Source organism: Myotis yumanensis, unplaced genomic scaffold, assembly GCF_028538775.1.
Source record: "Myotis yumanensis isolate MYYU_CA2020_CCGP unplaced genomic scaffold, mMyoYum1.0.hap1 SCAF_4, whole genome shotgun sequence".
In the NCBI taxonomy this organism is placed as follows: Eukaryota; Metazoa; Chordata; class Mammalia; order Chiroptera; family Vespertilionidae; genus Myotis; species Myotis yumanensis.
Genome location: NW_027223755.1, coordinates 112551042 through 112570248, shown reverse-complemented (window position 1 = coordinate 112570248; position 19207 = coordinate 112551042). Strand labels below are relative to the sequence as shown.

The window sequence follows — 19207 nt, the reverse complement described above, 5'->3', positions numbered from 1 at the left end:
CGAGTGGGGCTGGTGCTGTTAGCGGGTGCAAATGGCAGCCAGCAGCTGCTGCTCGCACCCACTGTTGGTGCTGAGTGACTGGGACTGGCACCAGACACCAGCTGCGGGTGCAAGCGCAGCTCCGGCGCCAGCAGTGGGTATGAGCAGGACTGTCACTGGCAGCGGGTGTGAGAGGCGGCTGCCAGCCCCAATCGCTCCTCAGGAGCAGGGGGAGGTGGAGGACTGAGAGGCGACCGGGGCTGGCGGCCGCCACTTGCACCCACTGACGGCACTATCAGCAGGTGTGAGTGGTGGCTCCAATGAGGCAGCAGTGCCGGGGGGGGGGGGGGGGGGGGGCGGGGGGCTGACGCCGGCAGCAGGTGCGAGCACCTGGTGGGACCACGGTGCGTTGGAGCAAAGAATTTTCAGTAACCACCAGAGGCTCTCCCTGATGACAGTGACCAGTGCCCCCGCTTTGGTCTGGCACCCCCACTCACCTGCTCCACCATCCCACCACAGCCGATGCCCGCACGTTCCGTGCTCTGCCGCCTTCTGCCTACAGCCACCATGTTCCACCATGACCCCCCTGGTGGTCAGCACATGTCATATCGACTGGTTGTTTGGTTGTTCCACTGTTTGGTCTATTTGCATATTAGGGTTTTATATATATCCTAATATATAAAAAGCCAGGGGCAGGGGCAGTAATGACCAAAACGACCGGATGGATGACTGAACAACAGGCTAGGGAGCTGAGGGAATGGGAAGAACGGTCACCATGAGGGAACCCCCGCCATGATCATGGGGCGTGACCAGCCTTCCAACTGCTGGCGGCCTCCCTCCTAGCCGAGGACGCCAGAGTCTGTTCTGGACCTAGGGCTGCACTCTCCCCGCGAGCGACTCGGAAGCTGCCAGTGTCTAACCGCCAGTCTCCGGGAGGTGAGAGTGCGTCCACCATCCACCATCCACCAAAAAGTATGACCATTGAACCGTTCAGGCTCAGTGCAGGCACAGGCCTGTGGCTCACAGGTGGAGGCCAGACCAAAACAAAACAGCAGAAACACCCTGCCCACCTCGGCAGGTGCAGCTGCAGTCCACGCGGCCTGGGCAGTGTAGAAAGCACTACCTTCTCCCGGGTCCTGTGCTGGCATCTCCGCCTCGCTCACCCTCCAGCCCCCGAGTCCTGACAGTGAAGTGTGTAGGGCATCCTGCAGGAGTTGTACCGTTCTGGGTGCTTCTGCCCAAAGACCCCCTTTGTGATGAATTCAGAGCCACATCTCACTTCCCAGGAGACTGGAAGAACCATGTAAAAAGAATTCGACAAAAACTTTCCACATCTATTTATTCTTTTGAATCCATAAAACGACCTTTAGAAAAAAGCTTTTGGGCCACCTAAGAGAGAATGCACTTTCTGGCCAGAGCATGCAGGATTCTTTTGCCCAACAGGTTAAAGGAAGCAGAGAGCTGGCACAGTGGAAATGGCCCTGGTGCCCTATGAGACCGCGGGAATGGGGTTGCAGAAATTCCACAAGCCTCTCGCCACCTTCTCCTTTGCAAACCACACCATCCAGATGCACCAGGACTGGAGGCAACTGGGAGTTGCAGCCGTGGTTTGGGACGCGGTAAGCAAATCGTGGGGGGCCTCTGAAAACATGTGCAATTGATTATAAGACTGGTCTTTATTTAAAAAGAAATGAAAGAACAGCTTTGTTGAGATATAACTCATATACTGAGTTGGTTTTTTAAAGTAAATTCAGAGTGGTACAACCATCACCATGCTCAATTTTTAAATATTTTCATGATCCCATCCCCTCCAAAAAAACCTTACACCCACTAGAATCACTTTCCTGATCGTCTTCCCCAAAATAGACTGCATTTTAAGGGTGGGTAAAGGAAAGTTGAGGGAAGTTAAAATAGTGCACAAAGGATCTGTAAAATGATAAAGCCCAAAGTGAAGATCATGTGTTTTTTTTTATTTTTATTTTTATTTTTTTTATTTCAGAGAGAAAGGGAGAGGGAGAGATAGAAACATCAATGATAGGAATAACTGATCAGCTGCCTCCTGCAGGCCCCCTACTGGGGATCGAGCCCGCAACCCAGGCATGTGCCCCTGACCAGAATCAAACATAGGACCCTTCTGTCCATAGGCCAATGCTCTCTCCATTAAGCCAAACCAGCCAGGGCCCAAGTGTTTTCTTTAAGTTCTGCATGTTTGTAATGGTCCTCAAATCTATACTAATAAAAGGGTAATATGCTAATTAGAGTGGACATCTTCAGGACGTCCTTCCAGACAAAGCCACAGCAGCTGCAAGGGCCAAGGCTCAGGCCGGCAGTGGCAGCAGCAGTGGGGTGATGGGGGTGATGCCTTCCCCTGATCTGCCAGGTCACCTCCTGCAGAGTGAGGCCAGACGGGGGGCCGAGGCAGAGGCAGTTAGGAGCAATCAGGCCAGCAGGGGGGCAAGGTAGGGGCGATCAGGCTGGCAGGGGCGACCAGGCTGGCAGGCAGAGGGTTTAGGGGTGATCAGGCAGGCACGCAGAAGTGTTAAGGGCAATCAGGCAGGCGAGCGGTTAGGAGCCAGCAGTTCCAGACTGCGAGAGGGTTCGGGCCTAAACTGGCAGTCAGACATCCCCCGAGGGGGTCCCAGATTGGAGAGGGTGCAGGCCAGGCTAAGAGACACCCCCCAACACACATGCACAGATTTCGTTCACCGGGCCTCTAGTAGATAATAAAAGGCTAATAAGCAAATTGTCCCCTCGGGAGTTCGACCAGGAGTTCGATCACTCACTAGACGTGCACTGACCAGCAGGGGGTGGCGCAGAACATGGCAGGTGATCAGTGCCAGCAGAGGGGCACTGAGGGATCGAGGGAAGGAAGAGGCAGGGAGGCTGGGAACCTGATGGGCCCTGACCGCCGGCCAGGTCTAGGGGCCCCACCTGTGCACAAATTTCATGCACCGGGCCTCTAGTATTTAATAAATGCAGTTTATAAAATATTTCACTTGTGGTTCTTCAAAGTATGATAAATTTGGCAAATGCCAATATATGAAATATAAATAAAATAGTGTTAGGCATTTTAAGATTACTCATGTTTGGGAATTCAAGGAACAATCAGGATTCATACATGAACAAAAGACAAAGTTAGATGGCTGGTGACTGAATTTAGAAACCTGTGAAATTTGTTTCTCGATTTTCAGTGTGTGTGTAATAGTCCAAGTGCAGTCTACAGAGCTCAGTTAATGCTGTTCTCGTAACTTGCAGCCCTATATGCTTTTCTCTTTACATCAAATGTCATACTAAAGTAAAAACATAGTTTAGATATAAAGTTCATCAATTCCTCATTGAAGGTCTGAGTCTCAAAGCATTTTTCGTAGGAACATTTACCTTTTGGTCACAAACATGGCTTATTTCTGGAGAACTAGAGGTGAGTGCCCCTGAGGAATGAGACCAAATTGTGCTGTTGGCCCTCTCCTTTTGAAGTGTTTGTTCCCATTTGAAATAACCACAACATTTTCTGTTTTCTTGGTATTTCCCAATAGGGCAACAGTAGAAGACTTTCCCATGGTTTGGTCCATTATTAGAAACAACAAGTCTCTTAGACCTCCGGCCACACCTGCATAATGGAGGTGTCACCTTCCCACTCTTCCAAGGCTCTCGTAGGTTAACTGTAGGAGTGAAGACAGAGGAGAGGAGCTTCCGAGACCTCACTGGGGAGCTATCACGTGATGTCGGCTTTTCTTCATGAATAGTGAAGGGCTGCTTTTTTGCTAGGGGGACAGTTGGGGGACTGGGTGGGTTCCTTTTAGTACCACCTAAAAGAAGACATTTCCCCAGAACTGAAGGGTAAGACACACTGGCCTTAACACTGTTCAAACTGCTTGATTTGCACTCAGGTAATTTAAAGTTAGAAACATCTGACCTTGGATCTTTGGCTTCTTTTACATTATAAATAGTAGTATGTGGACTCTTATACACAACCAACTTAGAGGTCTCAGATTGTTGAGGAGTTTCTTCTGTGCTTTCAAAGTTCTCATAACTTAACAATTCAGATTCTTTTAGAACCATTAACCTTTCTCCAGACTTCAATGAAGTAGCTAAGTTTGAGTCACTAATGAGCGGCATATCATCTATATTTTGCTCAGGCTGAGATGCTGGCAGTAAAGCTACGTCTTCCCAATCAGTCAACATAGGCAAACAGTCGAGAGCAGAACTCATCTCCACATCAGAAACATGATTAACAGATGAAATGGTAGTTGAAACAAGCACCAAATCAGAATCCGCTGTGGAAGCCTTAGATTTGGCAGGAAATGCTTGATGTTCGTCTTTGATTTGCTTCTGCATAGGTGCACAGACGCTGGGGCACTGCAGCTGCCCCAGAGAAGTAGAAGACTGAGTAGTCAAGAGAGAGAAACAGTTTTTGACATTGCGAAGACCTACTTTTAAATTGCTCTTTGGTTGTAACTCATCTTGGTTTACTTTTATAGAATTCATACCATCAGACCTCATTTGCACTTTTTCATGATAATGTATTGTATTTTTAGGCTCCCTATCACATATGCTGGGACCCCGACTGCTTCTGTTGCAGACTGATGTTTCTTCAACTTGATTGGTATTCAAATTTCTGCCCAAAATGTTGGGATTCTTCTTAGTGGGAACCTATAATTCCACAAGCAAACCCAATAGCTTCAGCAACTGTGCATTCAGAATTTCTTTAGTACACATTATATGATATGACAAAAAGAGAAAAACACCATCGATTGACATAAATGATTACACTCATGACATCTACATTTCAATGAACCTACAATTACTTCTGAAATTTGAGATGACAGAATAAAGGAGTAAGACGCCACTGACCTTGTTCCAGGACCTTGTAATTTTCATTAAGCAACCATCCCTGATCATTTTCCAAGCAAGAAGTGCAGTATTCCGAGAATCATCCAATCCTGAGGAAATAAATATCAAGCACTATCTTTAGTAGTACCACAAAAAGATATACAGCAACAACAAAAAACCCACCACTGAAATGGAAATTGGAACCGTTAGTTTTATGACCACTTACTAGTTTTATCCATGATAAGTTGGTCTGTGGATAGCTGCGGCAGCCTTACCAATGAAAGACAAAGTCTCCCACATTTACAGAGGAAGAGGTGAAAATCTGTTAGGTCACAAAAATGTGACCAAGATTCTGAGGCGCCATGTTTTGTGAGTTTCGCTTAGTTTTTCACTAGTCCACTGTATTATTTGGGCATTTGTTTAATTCCATTTGATTGGCTAATTTTTTTCATTCTTTTTTAGCAACTGGACAGCCATTAGATGGCAATCTTTATCTTACACGCAAATGTCATTTGAGTCTTAGAAATAATTTAAATTGTATAGATTAGAAGGAGCTTTTTCTAGGCTGAAGTATATTCCTTATTAATGACATCACAAAAAATGAGATTCACATAAAACACTTTATAAAAAATAAAATTACTTACATAATAAATTATACTAACCAGAATGTTCCCGTCCCAAGAATTCGATTCCCACCTCCTGCAGGGCGCCACTCAGTCCTTTTGGTTTTCTCCTATAGAAAATCTAATAAATAAATGAAGACATGTTTAAGAAAATGATTACTATTTGGAAGACTATGTATGAACCATTCTTCATAATTTTTAGTTCTAGATTTGAATTGCTTATTTTTGTTACGTTGTCTTTACATGCTATAAGGATTGTATTTATGTGAATGTTTCAAAAGAAAATATTTTATTTATAGAAATCCATACCTATGTGTGGAATAGTTTAATCATTTTTCAACAGAAGGAAAGTGAACATGCCCCCACCTTTGACCCTTACCTTGTAAGTTACTCTGAGATCAATCCAAGCATTTAAGAACACAGGTTTAAACAGCTGCTTCCTTTTACACTCATACTCCAGGCAAACACCCAAGTCCCAGTCTGCATTAAGTATATTAAAATAGAACAAAGCAATGATGCCAGCCGTTTTTATGCTATCATCATTTATAAATAAAGTGCTGAAAAATGATACAAAATAGTAAGATTTAGAATTATACAATATGTAATACTATATATATATATATACTATAATAATGTAGTTAATATGTAATAGTAAGATTTAATTGCCTTATTAATATCTAACAATTAATTATTCACTTTACATAACTATTGTTAAGAAATTAGATTGGTAACTAAGCTTCAAAATGATTTATTAAAGATCCAATAAGACATACTGAATATTTCAGAAAGAATAAGATGTGAAGTAATAAGGCTTATATGGAGAAGGTTATCTGCTTTTAACATTCTAAGAGAATATTAATGTAATTGAGAAATTAAACACAGCAACAGAAACCAAGTATACTTACTAATAATGCTAAGCAGCAATGACACAGCGTTGCTATCATTACTATTAATGGCAATGCTGTATCACAGGCATACAGAAGATCTACTTCAAATGGCCTGTTTCTTCCTTGATGGCCACATCAGTAAGTGTGAAATAAAAGCAAAGGGTATGAGTTGAACATGGACTCTTTTTATTCAAGATTGTATAAAATAGCATGGTAAGAGTTTTCACTAAATAATCTTTACCTGGATTCAGAAGAACAAAGCGAACAATCAAGAAAGATTCTTAAAGTTAAGGCTTAAAGTTTGCAGGCATCCCAGAATGGTAATTTTAAAAATATGAATAAATTTACTTTTCTGTTGGGCACTTGGATTTCTCTTCCTAGCCCAGAAGGTTAACAAGTATAATTCTTACTAGAGATAATTACATATTACATAAGAGTGATGCTACAAACTTCTTTACCTGACCAAGTAACAAATGCACACAACTTGACTTCTGAAGTAGGTAGATCTGAAACCCCAGTAGCAAAGATAATTTTCTTCTGTTGTTGAATCTTCTGAATCCATTTACAGAACTGAGATAAGCAAATCTTCAGAGGGACCCCTTCATCAACTTGGGCCTGAACAGAGTCACAAAGTCTGAATTCAACAATCGAATTTCATAATTATTGGCCACACAGCTGGTAATTAGGCCCCGTAGGTACTTAACAAAGAAGAGGTTCTACTGACAAAGAATTTACCTGGTGAAAAGATGTTGTAACACATGAGAAAGAGATAATTCAATGATTAGAACTCTATAAAGTAAGAAAAATTAGGTTACCAATCTAAAATCGCACAGAAAAATAATCCAGACCACCAGAAATTTGATGTATTTAATTTCCATAAAATAGATTTGATATTCATTTTTACCACACTATTCTTTCTAATTTTTAAAGATTCTAATGGACTTCTGGAGGGGACATTATTTCTTCTAACACTGAATAAACCTAGCTCCAAATGGTATATAGCTTTTATTTTTTGAAATTGACTTCTGAATTTTAATATTTGCATCATACCTGCTTGTTTATTGTTTGGGGGCTGGGGCAGTGAGAAGAGAAGGAAGGAAGGGCATACCTGCTTTATGCCTGTCAATTCCATGCAAAATTCAGAAAGAATTGGATGTTCCTGAGGCTGAACATAAGCATGGAACTCAGATTCAATCTCTCCAGTTGATGTGTTCAGCAATACCGCTGGAAATTCAACTACGTGAAAGAATCATCAATTGACACTGAATCAGTGTTTCAGTAAAAACATATTAAAAATGACCAAAGCAGTGTGATGTAATGGTTATAATTAAAGTTATGCCAAAGAATGTCAAAATATTAAAGTTGAATATATCTACTTAAAATTCAAATATATTTTCACCATTAAAATCCATATGGAAGCAAAAATGGACTTACTCCTTTTTGCAAAGGTTTTGTTCAGTTTCTATGCAATTTAGATTTTGAATGCAATCCTAAAACACTTATTTAATTTTTAAAAATGTATTGGTTAATAGAAGTATACAGGTTCAGATATACAATGCTATCGGACACTGTCCGTGTTGCATGCTCACCACCCACCCCGGACTGTCCTTCGCCCTCGGTGCCCTCCCGCTAAACACACGTTTCCTGCGCGGTCTCGGCCAGGCTCTGCGCTGCGCCGGCGGCACGTCACTCACTGATTTCCTGGGTCCGGCGGCGTTTCCCGTCTTCCCAACACGTCGACTCAAAGTCAATAACAACCAGGTAGTCGAACAACTGCTCTGCAAGACACGAGGGCGTCCCGCGGTCACCGCGCCGCCGGCGAGCTGCCGGGCACCGGCTGGCGCGCTACTTACCGCGTCCGCTCCGCGCTGGGCGCCCGCGGGCGGGCCCCGCCGACCGGCTCCGGATCAGGCCCAGCCGCCTGGAAGCGAGAGCAGCCCGTCAGGCCAGGCTCATCCCGCGCCGGCCGCCCTCCGCCCGAGGAAAGGACCTGCCGCCGCCCGCAGCCCTCCACCTACCGCGCCAAGCTCTTGGTCGCCATTCCCGCACGCCTGGCCCCCGCCGCCCAGCTGCCGGAAGTCTCCCGGCGCCGACTTCCGCTCCGTTCGAGGCCCGCGCAGCTGGGTGGGCGGGGCCGGGGCGCGGCGGGGGCTGGGAGCCGGGGAGAGGCCGCCCCGCCCCGCCGGTGGGAGCGCGCTGCCCGGGCGAGGCGGGCCGCGGGGCGGGGCGGGCCGCGGGGCGGGGCGGGCCGCGGGGCGGGGCGGGCCGCGGGGCGGGGCGGGCCGCGGGGCGGGGCGCGGGGCGGGGCGCGGGGCGGGGCGCGGCGGGGGCTGGGAGCCGGGGAGAGGCCGCCCCGCCCCGCCGGTGGGAGCGCGCTGCCCGGGCGAGGCGGGCCGCGGGGCGGGGCGGGCCGCGGGGCGGGGCGGGCCGCGGGGCGGGGCGGGGCGGGGCGCGGGGCGGGGCGGGGCGCGGGGCGGGGCGGGCCGCGGGGCGGGCCGCGGGGCGGGGCGCGGGGCGGGGCGCGGGGCGGGGCGCGGGGCGGGGCGCGGCGGGGGCTGGGAGCCGGGGAGAGGCCGCCCGGGCCCGCCGGTGGGAGCGCGCTGCCCGGCGAGGCGGGCCGCGGGGCGGGGCGGGGTCCCTCACTCCCGGGTCGGAGGGGAATCAGGGTGTGACCGCCCTTTAGTAAGGGGGAGCCTTTCTCCTGTCACATTGCCAACAAGTTGATTTTACTTTTTATTGATTTCAGAGAAGAGGGGAGGAGAGAGGGGAACATCCATCAATTGCCTCTGCCCCCCCCCGCGCCCCCTCGGGGACTCCAACCCAAACCTTCCAGCGCGCAGGTCAGCGCACCCACCCGCAGAGCGCCCGTGGGCTGCTCGCCGCGGGCTCGGGCGTCCGCCTGCCGGTGCGGCCGCGGGCTGACGGAGAACAGCGCGGGAGCCATGCTCGGCTCTCGTGTTTATCAGCTTATACACGGCTTTGTCCCATTGGTCATATTAATCTTGGTTAGCTGATTAAGGTAGTGAGTACTAAACTACTCTTTTTCTCTAATTTTGTGGGGAAATGCTTTCTCACTAAACTTGCGATTTTCTCCTTTTTTCTCAGTATGAACTCATGGTTACCTATTGTGTTTGGGTTATAATCCATCCTCATATTTGGATGCTGAAAACATCCCAGACTTGGTTGTTGAGCTGGCTCTTTGTCCCTTGGACATGACCCCATCATTTGAGCAGGTCTTCATTCCTCTGGTACAGATGTTCCCGGCGCTTGTGTGCTTTCCCTGCCCCAGCCCTGGAATCAGCCATTTCTCTAAAGACTTGCTTCTTTTTAGTAGCGAATGGCATTTAGAAACTCAAGATTTGGGTGATAGATGTGCTCATTGCAATTAGGATGTTAATACTCCCAAAAGAGAGCTAGGAAGTACACACACACACACACACACACACAGACACATGCTGACAGCTAAAGTCTTACAAGATTAAATATTTGTATGTAAATACGTAATTCCTATTACCAAATTAATCTTATTTATAAAAGTTGTTTATAATTTAGACATTAAAACATTTAAATTGATATTTAAATATATAATTTCTATTACATTAAATATGTATCCATATGTAATGGAAAACCATGAATTCGTATCAGTAGCTCTACTTTCAATTAGATTCCACAGGGTTCATTCTGACTTTCTCCCTTTTCATGTTTATCATTTCCTTCTCTGAGAAACCTAACTCCCATTATCTTCAACATGTTTGATTTGTCCCCCAATGCTGCAACTACCCCACACCCCACACCCCACACCCTCTGCATCTGGCTTGGGCTCGGTCACTTTGCACCTTACACCAGGCTACCCTGCTGTGTGAATGCCTTCGTCACTACTATGACAGGCTGCTACCCTCATCCTTCTCACATGGGCTCCCTCACCCTGTTCAGGCTCTGAATCCTGTGATACCACCGTGGTCCCTCAGCATTGATGTCTTCCTTTACCATAAACAGGTTCTGACTTGATGCCAGGCCACTGCTCTTCCCTTCCCACTGCACCGATGCCCTCCTCATACTGCTCAGGCTTTGACACCCCACATGGACTTCCTGTGTGTGTATTGCATGCCTACCCCAACCTGGGCCATCTGCCCTCTAGGATGTCCTCTTCACCATTCTCAGGTTCTGACAGCCTATGCTTGGCAACCGTATAAACCCATACCTCACCCAGATCCACCTTATCAAACTCACACATTTCTGGTTGATATATATAAACTAAGGGCCCAGTACACAAAGTATGCACTTTGAAAGGAACTGTGGGCTGCGAGGCTGCAGTGGGCACAGGGGCAGGTCTCGGCCCATTCTCTGCGCCCCACCTGGCCCCTCTCACCATGGCGGGGAGCAATTGGGGCTGGCGCCAGCAGTGGGTACGAGCGGCCGCTGCTGCCCGATCGCGCCTCAGGAGCAGGGAGAGGTGCAGAAGCCTTCAGGGGCAATAGGGGCTGGCGCCAGCAGTGGGTATGAGCGGCCGCTGCTGCCCGATCACGCCTCAGGAGCAGGGGGAGGTAGAGAAGCCTTCAGGGGCAATAGGGGCTGGCAACTGCCCCTTCACCTGCTAATGGCGCTGAGTGATCAGGACCAGTGCTGGGCGCCGGCACGGGTGTGAGCAGGACAAGCGCTGGCAGAGGGTGCGAATGGCGGCTCCGGTGCTGGCAGCGGGTGTGAGCAGGACAAGCGCTGGCAGAGGGTGCGAATGGCGGCTCCGGTGCTGGCAGCGGGTGTGAGCAGGACAAGCGCTGGCAGAGGGTGTGAATGGCGGCTCCGGTGCTGGCAGCGGGTGTGAGCGGGGCCAATGCCGGCAGCAGGTGCCAGCACCGGGTGGGACCACGGCATGCGGGAGCAAAGAATTTTCAGTGACCACCAGAGGCTCGTCCCGATGACAGCAACTAGCATCCCGCCTTGGTCTGGCACCCCCGCTCACCTGCTCCACCATCCCGCCACAGCCGACGCCCACCATGTTCCATATGCGCCCCCGGTAGTCAGCGCACGGCATAGTGACCGGTTGTTAGGTCATTCCGCCGTTCAGTCTATTTGCATATTATCCTTTTATTATATAGGCTTGGTACATTCCTTTAGGAGTTAGTAATATTTGTCAGAATGTCATATATATATATGTATATATATATATATATTTATCTTGACCAGGAATTTATCCTAAGAAAATAGATGTGCAAGGATATCTATGCAAGGATACTGATAATACTGTTTATAATTATTTTAAAAAAAAACAGTGTCATCAATAGGGATTTTTTTTCAGATAAATTACAAGTTTTTAGGTAAATTTAGGGAGTGGACTATTAAAATTAAAAAGTCACAGGAGAAAAATAGCAATAATAATATCTGATGTTTATTAGGTACTAAGATATGTCAGGCACTAGCTTCAGTCTATTGTACTTGCACTACCTCATTGGTTTTTCCAATCTCATGAGGTAGAATTACAATAACTCTATATAATTGAATAAACTGCATCTTAGGGAGGTTAAGGCACTTGTCCAGATAGTAAAAGTGGTATTTGAACTCCAGTTGTGTGTGTCCAGGATGTGAGCTCCTCACCACTATACTCTGCTGCCTCCCTCATTATAATGAAAGTAAAAATTATCTCTTGAGTTGTATAAGTACAGGACAGGTGACTTTTGTTTTCATTGATTCTCTTTCATCTATTTTACCTTTCTCTATGATCTGACTCTTTAGTAAGCACAATATCCTATCTAATAAAAGAGAAACATGGTAATTAGCGTATGACCGCTACCCTTCCCATTGGCTAATCAGGGTGATATGCAAATTAACTGCCAGCCAAGATGGCGGTCGGCAGCCAGGCAGCTGGAAGCGAACATGAGGCTTGCTTGCTTCAGTGAAGGAGGACTCCAACGTTCCCCGCCTGCCTTGCCGGCCTCTTAGCTGGCAGTTTGAAACATTGTAACAAATATAGAAGCTAAACAAAACCCCAGAAACCAGCTTTCAGCCGGGATCTCAGAGCTCGAAATGATACAGTGTTTTGATTATAGAACCGAAACAAACCAGATACCTGCTTTCAGCAGCAGAGGCCTTGGCCCAGAAAAAAAAGAAAAAAAGCGGTTGGGAGCTTCAGTCACCCACCAGCCTGAAAACAGCCCTCAGCCCCTCACCCAGATTGGCCAGGCACCCCAGTGGGGACCCCCACCCTGAAGGGTGTGTGACCAGCTGCAAACACCCATCATCCCCTCATCCAGGCTGGCCAGGCACCCCACCCTGATCCAGGACACCCTTCAGGGCAAACCAGCCAGCCCCTACCCATGCACTAGGCCTCTATCCTATATAGTAAAGTGTAATATGCCTCCCAGCACCGGGATCAGCTGAGCCGCGAGGCCTCCCGGCACCGGGATCAGCATGACAGGGGGAAGCACCCAAACCCCCTGATAGCCCTGCGGCTCTGTGTGTGACAGGGGGTGGGGCCACAACTTCCCTATCCACCCTGCTCTGTTCGTGACAGGGGAAGGCGCCCCAACCCCCTGATCAGCCCTGCTCTGTGCCTGATAGGGGGGAACTCCCCAAACCCCTGATCGGCCCTGTGGCTCTGTGTGTAACAGGGTGCAGCGCCTCAACCCCCTGATCAGCCCTGCTCTGTGTGTGACAGGGGGTGGTGCCCCAACTCCCCTATCGGCCCTACTCTGTGCGTGACACGGGGGAGCTCCCCAACCCCCTTGATGGGCCCTGCTCTGTGCGTGACAGGGGGCAGCACCCCAACCCCCTGATTGGCCCTGCTCTGTGCGTGACAGGAGGTGGCGCCACAACCTCCCCATTGACCCTGCCTTGAGTGTGACAAGGGGCGGTGCCCCAACCCCCCAATCGGCCCTACCCTGAGCATGACTGAGAGTGGCATCGCAACCTCCCAATCCCCCCTGCTCTGTGCATGACAGGGGGCGGCGCCCCAACTCCCCAATCGGCCCTCCTCTGAGCCCGACCAGGGGCTGCACCTAGGGATTGGGCCTGCCCTCTGCCACCCGGGAGCAGGCCTAAGCCAGCAGATCGTTATCTCCCGAGGGGTCCCAGACTGCAAGAGGGCACAGGCCGGGCTGAGGGACCCCCCTCCCCACCCAGTGCACAAATTTTTATGCACCGGGCCTCTAGTCCTATATAATAAAAGAGAAAAAGGGTCATTGACCATACCTTCACTACGCTTCCCATTGGCTAATCAGAGAGATATGCAAATTAACCGCCAACAAAGATGGCGGCCGGCAGCCATGCAGCTGAAGCGAGCAGGAGGCTTGCTTGCTCCAGTGATGGAGGAAACCAAGGTTCCCCGCCTGCAGTGGCCCAGCTCTGAGCTCCGAAAGCAACAAAGTTTCAATTATAGAATCTAAACAAACCCCAGATACCTGCTTTCAGCAGGCTGAGGCCTCAGAGCTGCAGCGAGCAGGAGCCAGCTCTCAGCTCCAGTGACAGCAACAAAGTTTCAATTATAGAAGGTAAATGAACCCCAGAATAAAGAAAAAAGAAAAAAAGGAGAGGCTGGGAGCTTCAGTCGCCGGCCAGCCTGAAAATTGCCCTCAGCCCCTTACCCACACTGGCCAGGCACCCCAATGGGGAACCCCACCCTAAAGGGGGTGTGGCCAGCCTGAAAACAGCCATCAACCCCTCATCCAGGCTGGCCAGGCACCCCAGTGGGGACCCCCACCCTGAAGGGGGCGTGACCAGCTGCAGACAGCCATCAGCCCCTCACCCAGGCTGGCCAGGCACCAAAGCGGGACCCCCACCCTGATCCGGGACACCCTTCAAGGCAAACCAGCCGGCCCCCACCCATGCACCAGGCCTCTATCCTATATAGTAAAAGGGTAATATGCAAACTGACCCTAACAGCAGAAAGACTGGGAATGACTGGTCACTATGACACACACTGACCACCAGGGGGCAGACGCTCAGTGCAGGAACTGCCCTCTGGTGGTCAGTGCGCTCCCACATAGAGGAGCTCTGCTCAGCCACAAGCCAGGCTGATGGCTGCCAGAACAGCGGTGGTGGTGGGGGCCTCTCCTGCACTAAGGATGCACTAAGGATGTCCGACTGCAGCTTAGGTCTGCTCCACGCTGGCAAGTGGACATCCCCCTAGGGCTGCAGGGCTGCCAGAGGGATGTCTGATTGCCAGCTTAGGCCCAATCCCCCAGGGAGCAGGCCTAAGCCAGCAGGTGGTCATCCCCCGAGGGGTCCCAGATTGCGAGAGGGCACAGGCTGGGCTGAGGGACACCCCGCCGTGAGTGCACAAATTTTTGTGCACCAGGCCTCTAGTCTATATATATAAAAGGCTAATATGTAAAGTGTTCCCTTGGGAGTTCAACTGGGAGTCCAAGAGTTCGATTGCTCACTATGATGTGCGCTGACCACCAGGAGGAAGCACGAAACGAAGGAAGGCCCCAGCTGGCAGCTGGGGAAGGAAGGCCCTGCTTAGCCCTGATTGCCGGCCAGTCCTAGGGACTCTACCCATGCACCAATTTCGTGCACTGGGCCACTAGTACTTAAATAACCAGATGTAATAAGGAAGGGTGGAGCTTCAGTGAACTCCCTGTTGCCCCAGGATAAAGTCTAACTCAGTGGTTCTCAACCTTCTGGCCCTTTGAATACAGCTCCTCATGTTGTGAACCAACCATAAAATTATTTTCATTGCTACTTCATAACTGTAATGTTGCTACTGCTGTGAATCGTAATGTAAATATCTGATATGCAGGATGGTCTTAGGCGACCCCTGTGAAAGGGTCATTTGACCACCAAAGGGGTCTCGACCCACAAGTTGAGAACTGCTGGTCTAACTCCTTAGCTTAGACCAGTGGTCGGCAAACTGTGGCTCATTAGCCACATGCAGCTCTTTGGCCCCTTGAGTGTGGCTCTTCCACAAAATACCACATGCGGGTGCGCAGGTACAGTGCGACTGAAACTTCATGGCCCATGCGCAGAAGTCGGTTTTCGGCCTGGGCAAGTCTATTTTGAAGAAGTGGCATTAGAAAAAGGGTGTGTCGGACGGGAGACACGGCGCAGGCGGGCCGAGGGATATGCAGCGCAGGGGAGGTGCCAAATATCAACAGTACTTAAACTATATAGGTAGGTTAATAACAATGTACCTGCCTATATAGTTTAAGTTTAAAAAATTTGGCTCTCAAAAGTAATTTCAATCGTTGTACTGTTGATATTTGGCTCTGTTGACTAATGAGTTTGCCGACCACTGGCTTAGACCATGTGGTTTTCTGTGGTCTGACTCCTGCTTTTCTCCTCTCATATTTCTACTGCTACGCAGTGTGCAATCTTGGCTCTGGCCAAACCAAACTATATATTTAGACACAATGTTTCCTCCTACTTGGCTGACTCAATTTTCAAGGCTCAACCCCATTATTTTTATCTCAGTGAAGCTGTCCCCCAAACACTCTTAATCCTCAAGGTTATAAACCCATATTTGCCTCTTGGCTCCTAAACCTTTACTAGTGGCCCAGTGCATGGATTTGTGCACATTGAAAGGAAATTAATTAGAAGAAATATTTTAATATCGCTATTCGCCCTTTTTCTATAATAGAAGTGTCAACCAAATTCATGATCGACAATGAGAGATCGAAACACACGTGTGCGATTGGTGCCAGCGAGAGCTTTATATGTATTGCACATGCAAGAGTCAACTTAGCCTTTTATAGATATAGAATAAACTTGCTTAATTAGGCCTGCTTTCTGATGTAGCTAAACTTTTTCCATCCCAGTTAAGTACCCCAACTTCTCTTTTAGGTAATTGTCAGCAGCACAGCAGTAAATATCAACACGAAGCATATTATTATTGTAGATCATGCAGGGAGAACAAAGGGTGAAATATTTAACTGCAGCAGTGTTTGACTATATTCTGCGCAGTGAGAAAACCTGAAGTCATTTTCAAGGTCCACCATTTCTTCTTTTTAGTCGGGTCATATTTCTAAGCTTTCTAAATCTCTGTTTTCCGGCTAATGAAAAGAAAAGAGGATTCTACCAAGTCTGTTATCTACCTACTCCAGGACTTCTGTGAGGATCAAATGAGATGAGGCACGAAAAAACACTTCACAGACATTTGGTTAAAGTGTGAAATGTTTGCACCTGGCTATAAAGCAAGTCATGTTCCTGGGCTGAAAAAACTGCAAGAAGGCTAGTCATCGCTAGGGAGAGGAAGCCGGACATTGCTATGTGACGTCATTAGCCGGTGCCCACAGCAACCGTTTCTGGGCTGGGCTGGGCTGTGGGCCACATTTTGCACCATGGGGTCTCTGCAGTGTCGGCTGCAATTTGGTGGGCTGTTGCTTTGGGGTGGTGGCAGGGCCTGTGTCCCACTTGGGGGAAGCTGAGTGTTGCTTTGTGGGCACCAAGTCCTCACCATTTCTCTGTGTGTGTCACAGAAGCTCCTGCATTGATCGCCTGCCCTCTGGTGGTCAGTGCATGTCATAGCGACTGGTTGGATGGTTGGACACTTAGCATATTAACCTCTTATAGCCTATACTAGGGGCCCGGTGCACGAAGATTCGTGCACGGGGGGGGGGGGGCTGGTATTGGGGGGTGGGGGGTCTCTCAGCCCAACCTGCACCCGCTCCAATCTGGGAGCCCTCAGGGCAAACCCTCTCCAATCTGGGAGTTTCCGTCTGTCTTTGCAATCATATGAATGAATTGGCTGAGACCCCAACTCAGTTTGGTTTGTTGCTCACAGAATAATACAGGCTTTTTTTTTTCTTTGCTTCATTGGTGGAGATTTCCTGGAAGTTTTAGGATATCTTCCCTTTAATTTTTCCTAGACGCTCTGATTTTACTTATGTCTCTCATCTTTGCTTTCCCTCCATCCCCCACCGCAACAGTAACTTGCTCCAGGCTCACTTTGCTCTAGTGCAGTGGTTCTCAACCTTCCTAATGCCACGACCCTTTAATACAGTTCCTCATGTTGTGGTGACCCCCAATTTCATTGTTACAAATTGAACATAATTAAAGCATAATGATTAATCACAAAAACAATATGTAATTATATATGTGTTTTCTGATGATCTTAGGCGATCCCTGTGAAAGGGTCATTTGACCCCTAAAGGGGTCGTGACCCACAGGTTGAGAACCACTGCTCTAGTGTCTGGGAGATCCATCTGCCACCAGACTATGATTCCCATGCTCTGGGCTTCTGCTTCCAGTCCTGGGGCTGCCATCAGAACTACTATTCCCAGCATTCCTGGTGCTCCCCGTGCTCTGGGCTTCTGCTTCCAGTCCTGGGGCTGCCATCAGAACTACTATTCCCAGAATTCCTGGTGCTCCCCATGCTGGGACTAACTGAGGTAGCTAGGGTCCCCCAAGCCTCCGGCTCTCCTGCTCTGCTTTCCACCTGGTGACCGAGGGAGCCACGTCCCCCCAAGGGAGCGACCGAGGGAGCCACGTTCCCCCAAGCTGCTGGCTCTCCCGCTTCTGCTCTCCGCCCGGCGCCTTTGTATGCAAATTAACCCACCATCTTTGTTGGGTTAATTTGCATATTTACCCTGATTGGCTGGTGAGCGTAGCGAAGGGATAGTCAATTTACATGTTCCTCTTTTATTATATAGGATAACAAAAGCCTAATATGCAAATTGTCCCCTTGACTGGGAGTTCGACCAGGAGTTCGACTGGTAGTTTGACCAGGGGGTGGGGCCTGCTGGCCAAATGCCCTTGGCCCCTCCCCCTGACTGGCCCTGTTCCAGCCTGCGGCAGCAGCAGGCATCCAGGGAAAGGGAGGCCCCGGCCGGCAGCCACTTAGGGACCCTACCCATGCATGAATTTCCTGCACTGGGCCTCTAGTATATAGATAATAGCATTTACCCACATTGTATTAGAATGAACATATTTCTGCATTTTCCCTAGTAGAATGGACTCCTTGAGAACATGAATCATGTTTTATTCATTCTACTACCTCCTAGCATGTAACCAAATATTGGTAATTAAGGCCCTATATCAGTGTTTATTAAATATCTACATTAATAAAAGACAAACATGCAAATTGACCGTACCTTCGCTACACCTTAAGCCATGCCCACCAGCCAATCAGAGCAACTGTATGCAAATTAACCCAACAAAGATGGCGGCCAGCAGCCACGAAGCTGGAGCAAGCAGGAGGCTTGGTTGCCCCAATGATGGAGGAAGCCAAGCTTCCTGCTTGCTGCGGCTGGCTCTGAGCTCCACTCAAAGCAACAACGTTTCAATTATAGAAGATAAATAAACCCCAGATACCTGCTTTCAGCTGGCCGTGGCCACGGAGCTGGAGCGAGCAGGAGTGGGTTGCCCCTGGAGATGGAGGAAGCCAAGCTTCCCTCCCGGCTGCCCTGGCTGGCTCTGAGCTCCTCTCAAGGCTACAAAGTTTCAATTATAGAAGGTAAATAAATCCCAGAATAAAAAAAAAGAAAAAAAGGAGAGGCTGGGAGTTTCCATTGCTGGGGGGGCTTGGTCAGCCTCAAAACAACCATCAGCCCCTCATCTAGGCTGGCCAAACCTCCATGGGGTGAGGGTCCCCACTGGGTGGGGTGGCTTGACCAGCCTGCAAACAGCCATCAGCCCCTCACCCAGGCTGGCCAAGCAGCCCAGCAGGACCCCCACCCTGATCCGGGACACCCTTCAGGGAAAACCAGCCAGCCCCCACCCGTGCACCAGGCCTCTATCCTATATAATAAAAGGGCAATATGCAAACTGACCCTAACAGCAGAAAGACTGGGAATGACTGGTCACTATGACACACACTGACCACCAGGGGGCAGATGCTCAATGCAGGAGCTTCCCCCTGGTGGTCAGTGCGCTCCCACGGGGGGAGCTCTGCTCAGCCACAAGCCAGGCTGATGGCTGCCAGCGCAGTGGTGGTGGTGGGAGCCTCTCCCACCTCCT

At 49.2% G+C, this 19207-nt stretch overlaps 1 protein-coding gene and 1 long non-coding RNA gene across 12 annotated transcripts in view; one reads left to right on the top strand and one right to left on the bottom strand.

The window, feature by feature from the left end:
- Positions 1–1292: 1292 nt before the first annotated feature.
- Positions 1293–8397, bottom strand: ERI2 (ERI1 exoribonuclease family member 2). 11 transcript variants are annotated; one of them, XM_070413714.1, is made up of 9 exons: positions 8338–8397; positions 8173–8240; positions 8014–8097; positions 7428–7555; positions 6778–6934; positions 5812–5912; positions 5472–5553; positions 4831–4919; positions 1293–4629 (listed from the first exon to the last, which is right to left on the bottom strand). In XM_070413714.1, exons 1-9 carry the CDS (start codon positions 8358–8360, stop codon positions 3304–3306), a joined length of 2058 nt encoding a protein of 685 aa, XP_070269815.1. In that variant the 5' UTR covers positions 8361–8397; the 3' UTR covers positions 1293–3303. The 11 variants fall into 11 exon arrangements, 7 of the variants coding, with proteins under 7 accessions (XP_070269815.1, XP_070269817.1, XP_070269816.1 ...); XM_070413716.1 differs by having other exon boundaries at positions 7959–8092; positions 8338–8354; XM_070413715.1 differs by lacking the exon at positions 8173–8240 and having other exon boundaries at positions 7959–8097; positions 8338–8396.
- LOC139009413 (uncharacterized) overlaps positions 8035–19207 on the top strand; it is a 26994-nt gene continuing 15821 nt past the window's right edge. The window contains exon 1 of the long non-coding RNA XR_011471314.1: positions 8035–8080. This is a non-coding gene — a long non-coding RNA (uncharacterized lncRNA). The remainder of the gene's footprint in view (positions 8081–19207) is intronic.

Coding starts and splice junctions, on each gene's coding strand:
- ERI2 (XM_070413714.1), bottom strand. CDS start 8,360: ATGGCGACCAAGAGCTTGGCGCG. Junction 5,913..6,777: donor TGCATTTGTTACTTGGTCAG/GTAAAGAAGTTT, acceptor TACTTAATGCAG/ACTGGGACTTGGGTGTTTGC. Junction 5,554..5,811: donor ATCTCAGAGTAACTTACAAG/GTAAGGGTCAAA, acceptor TTTATTTATTAG/ATTTTCTATAGGAGAAAACC.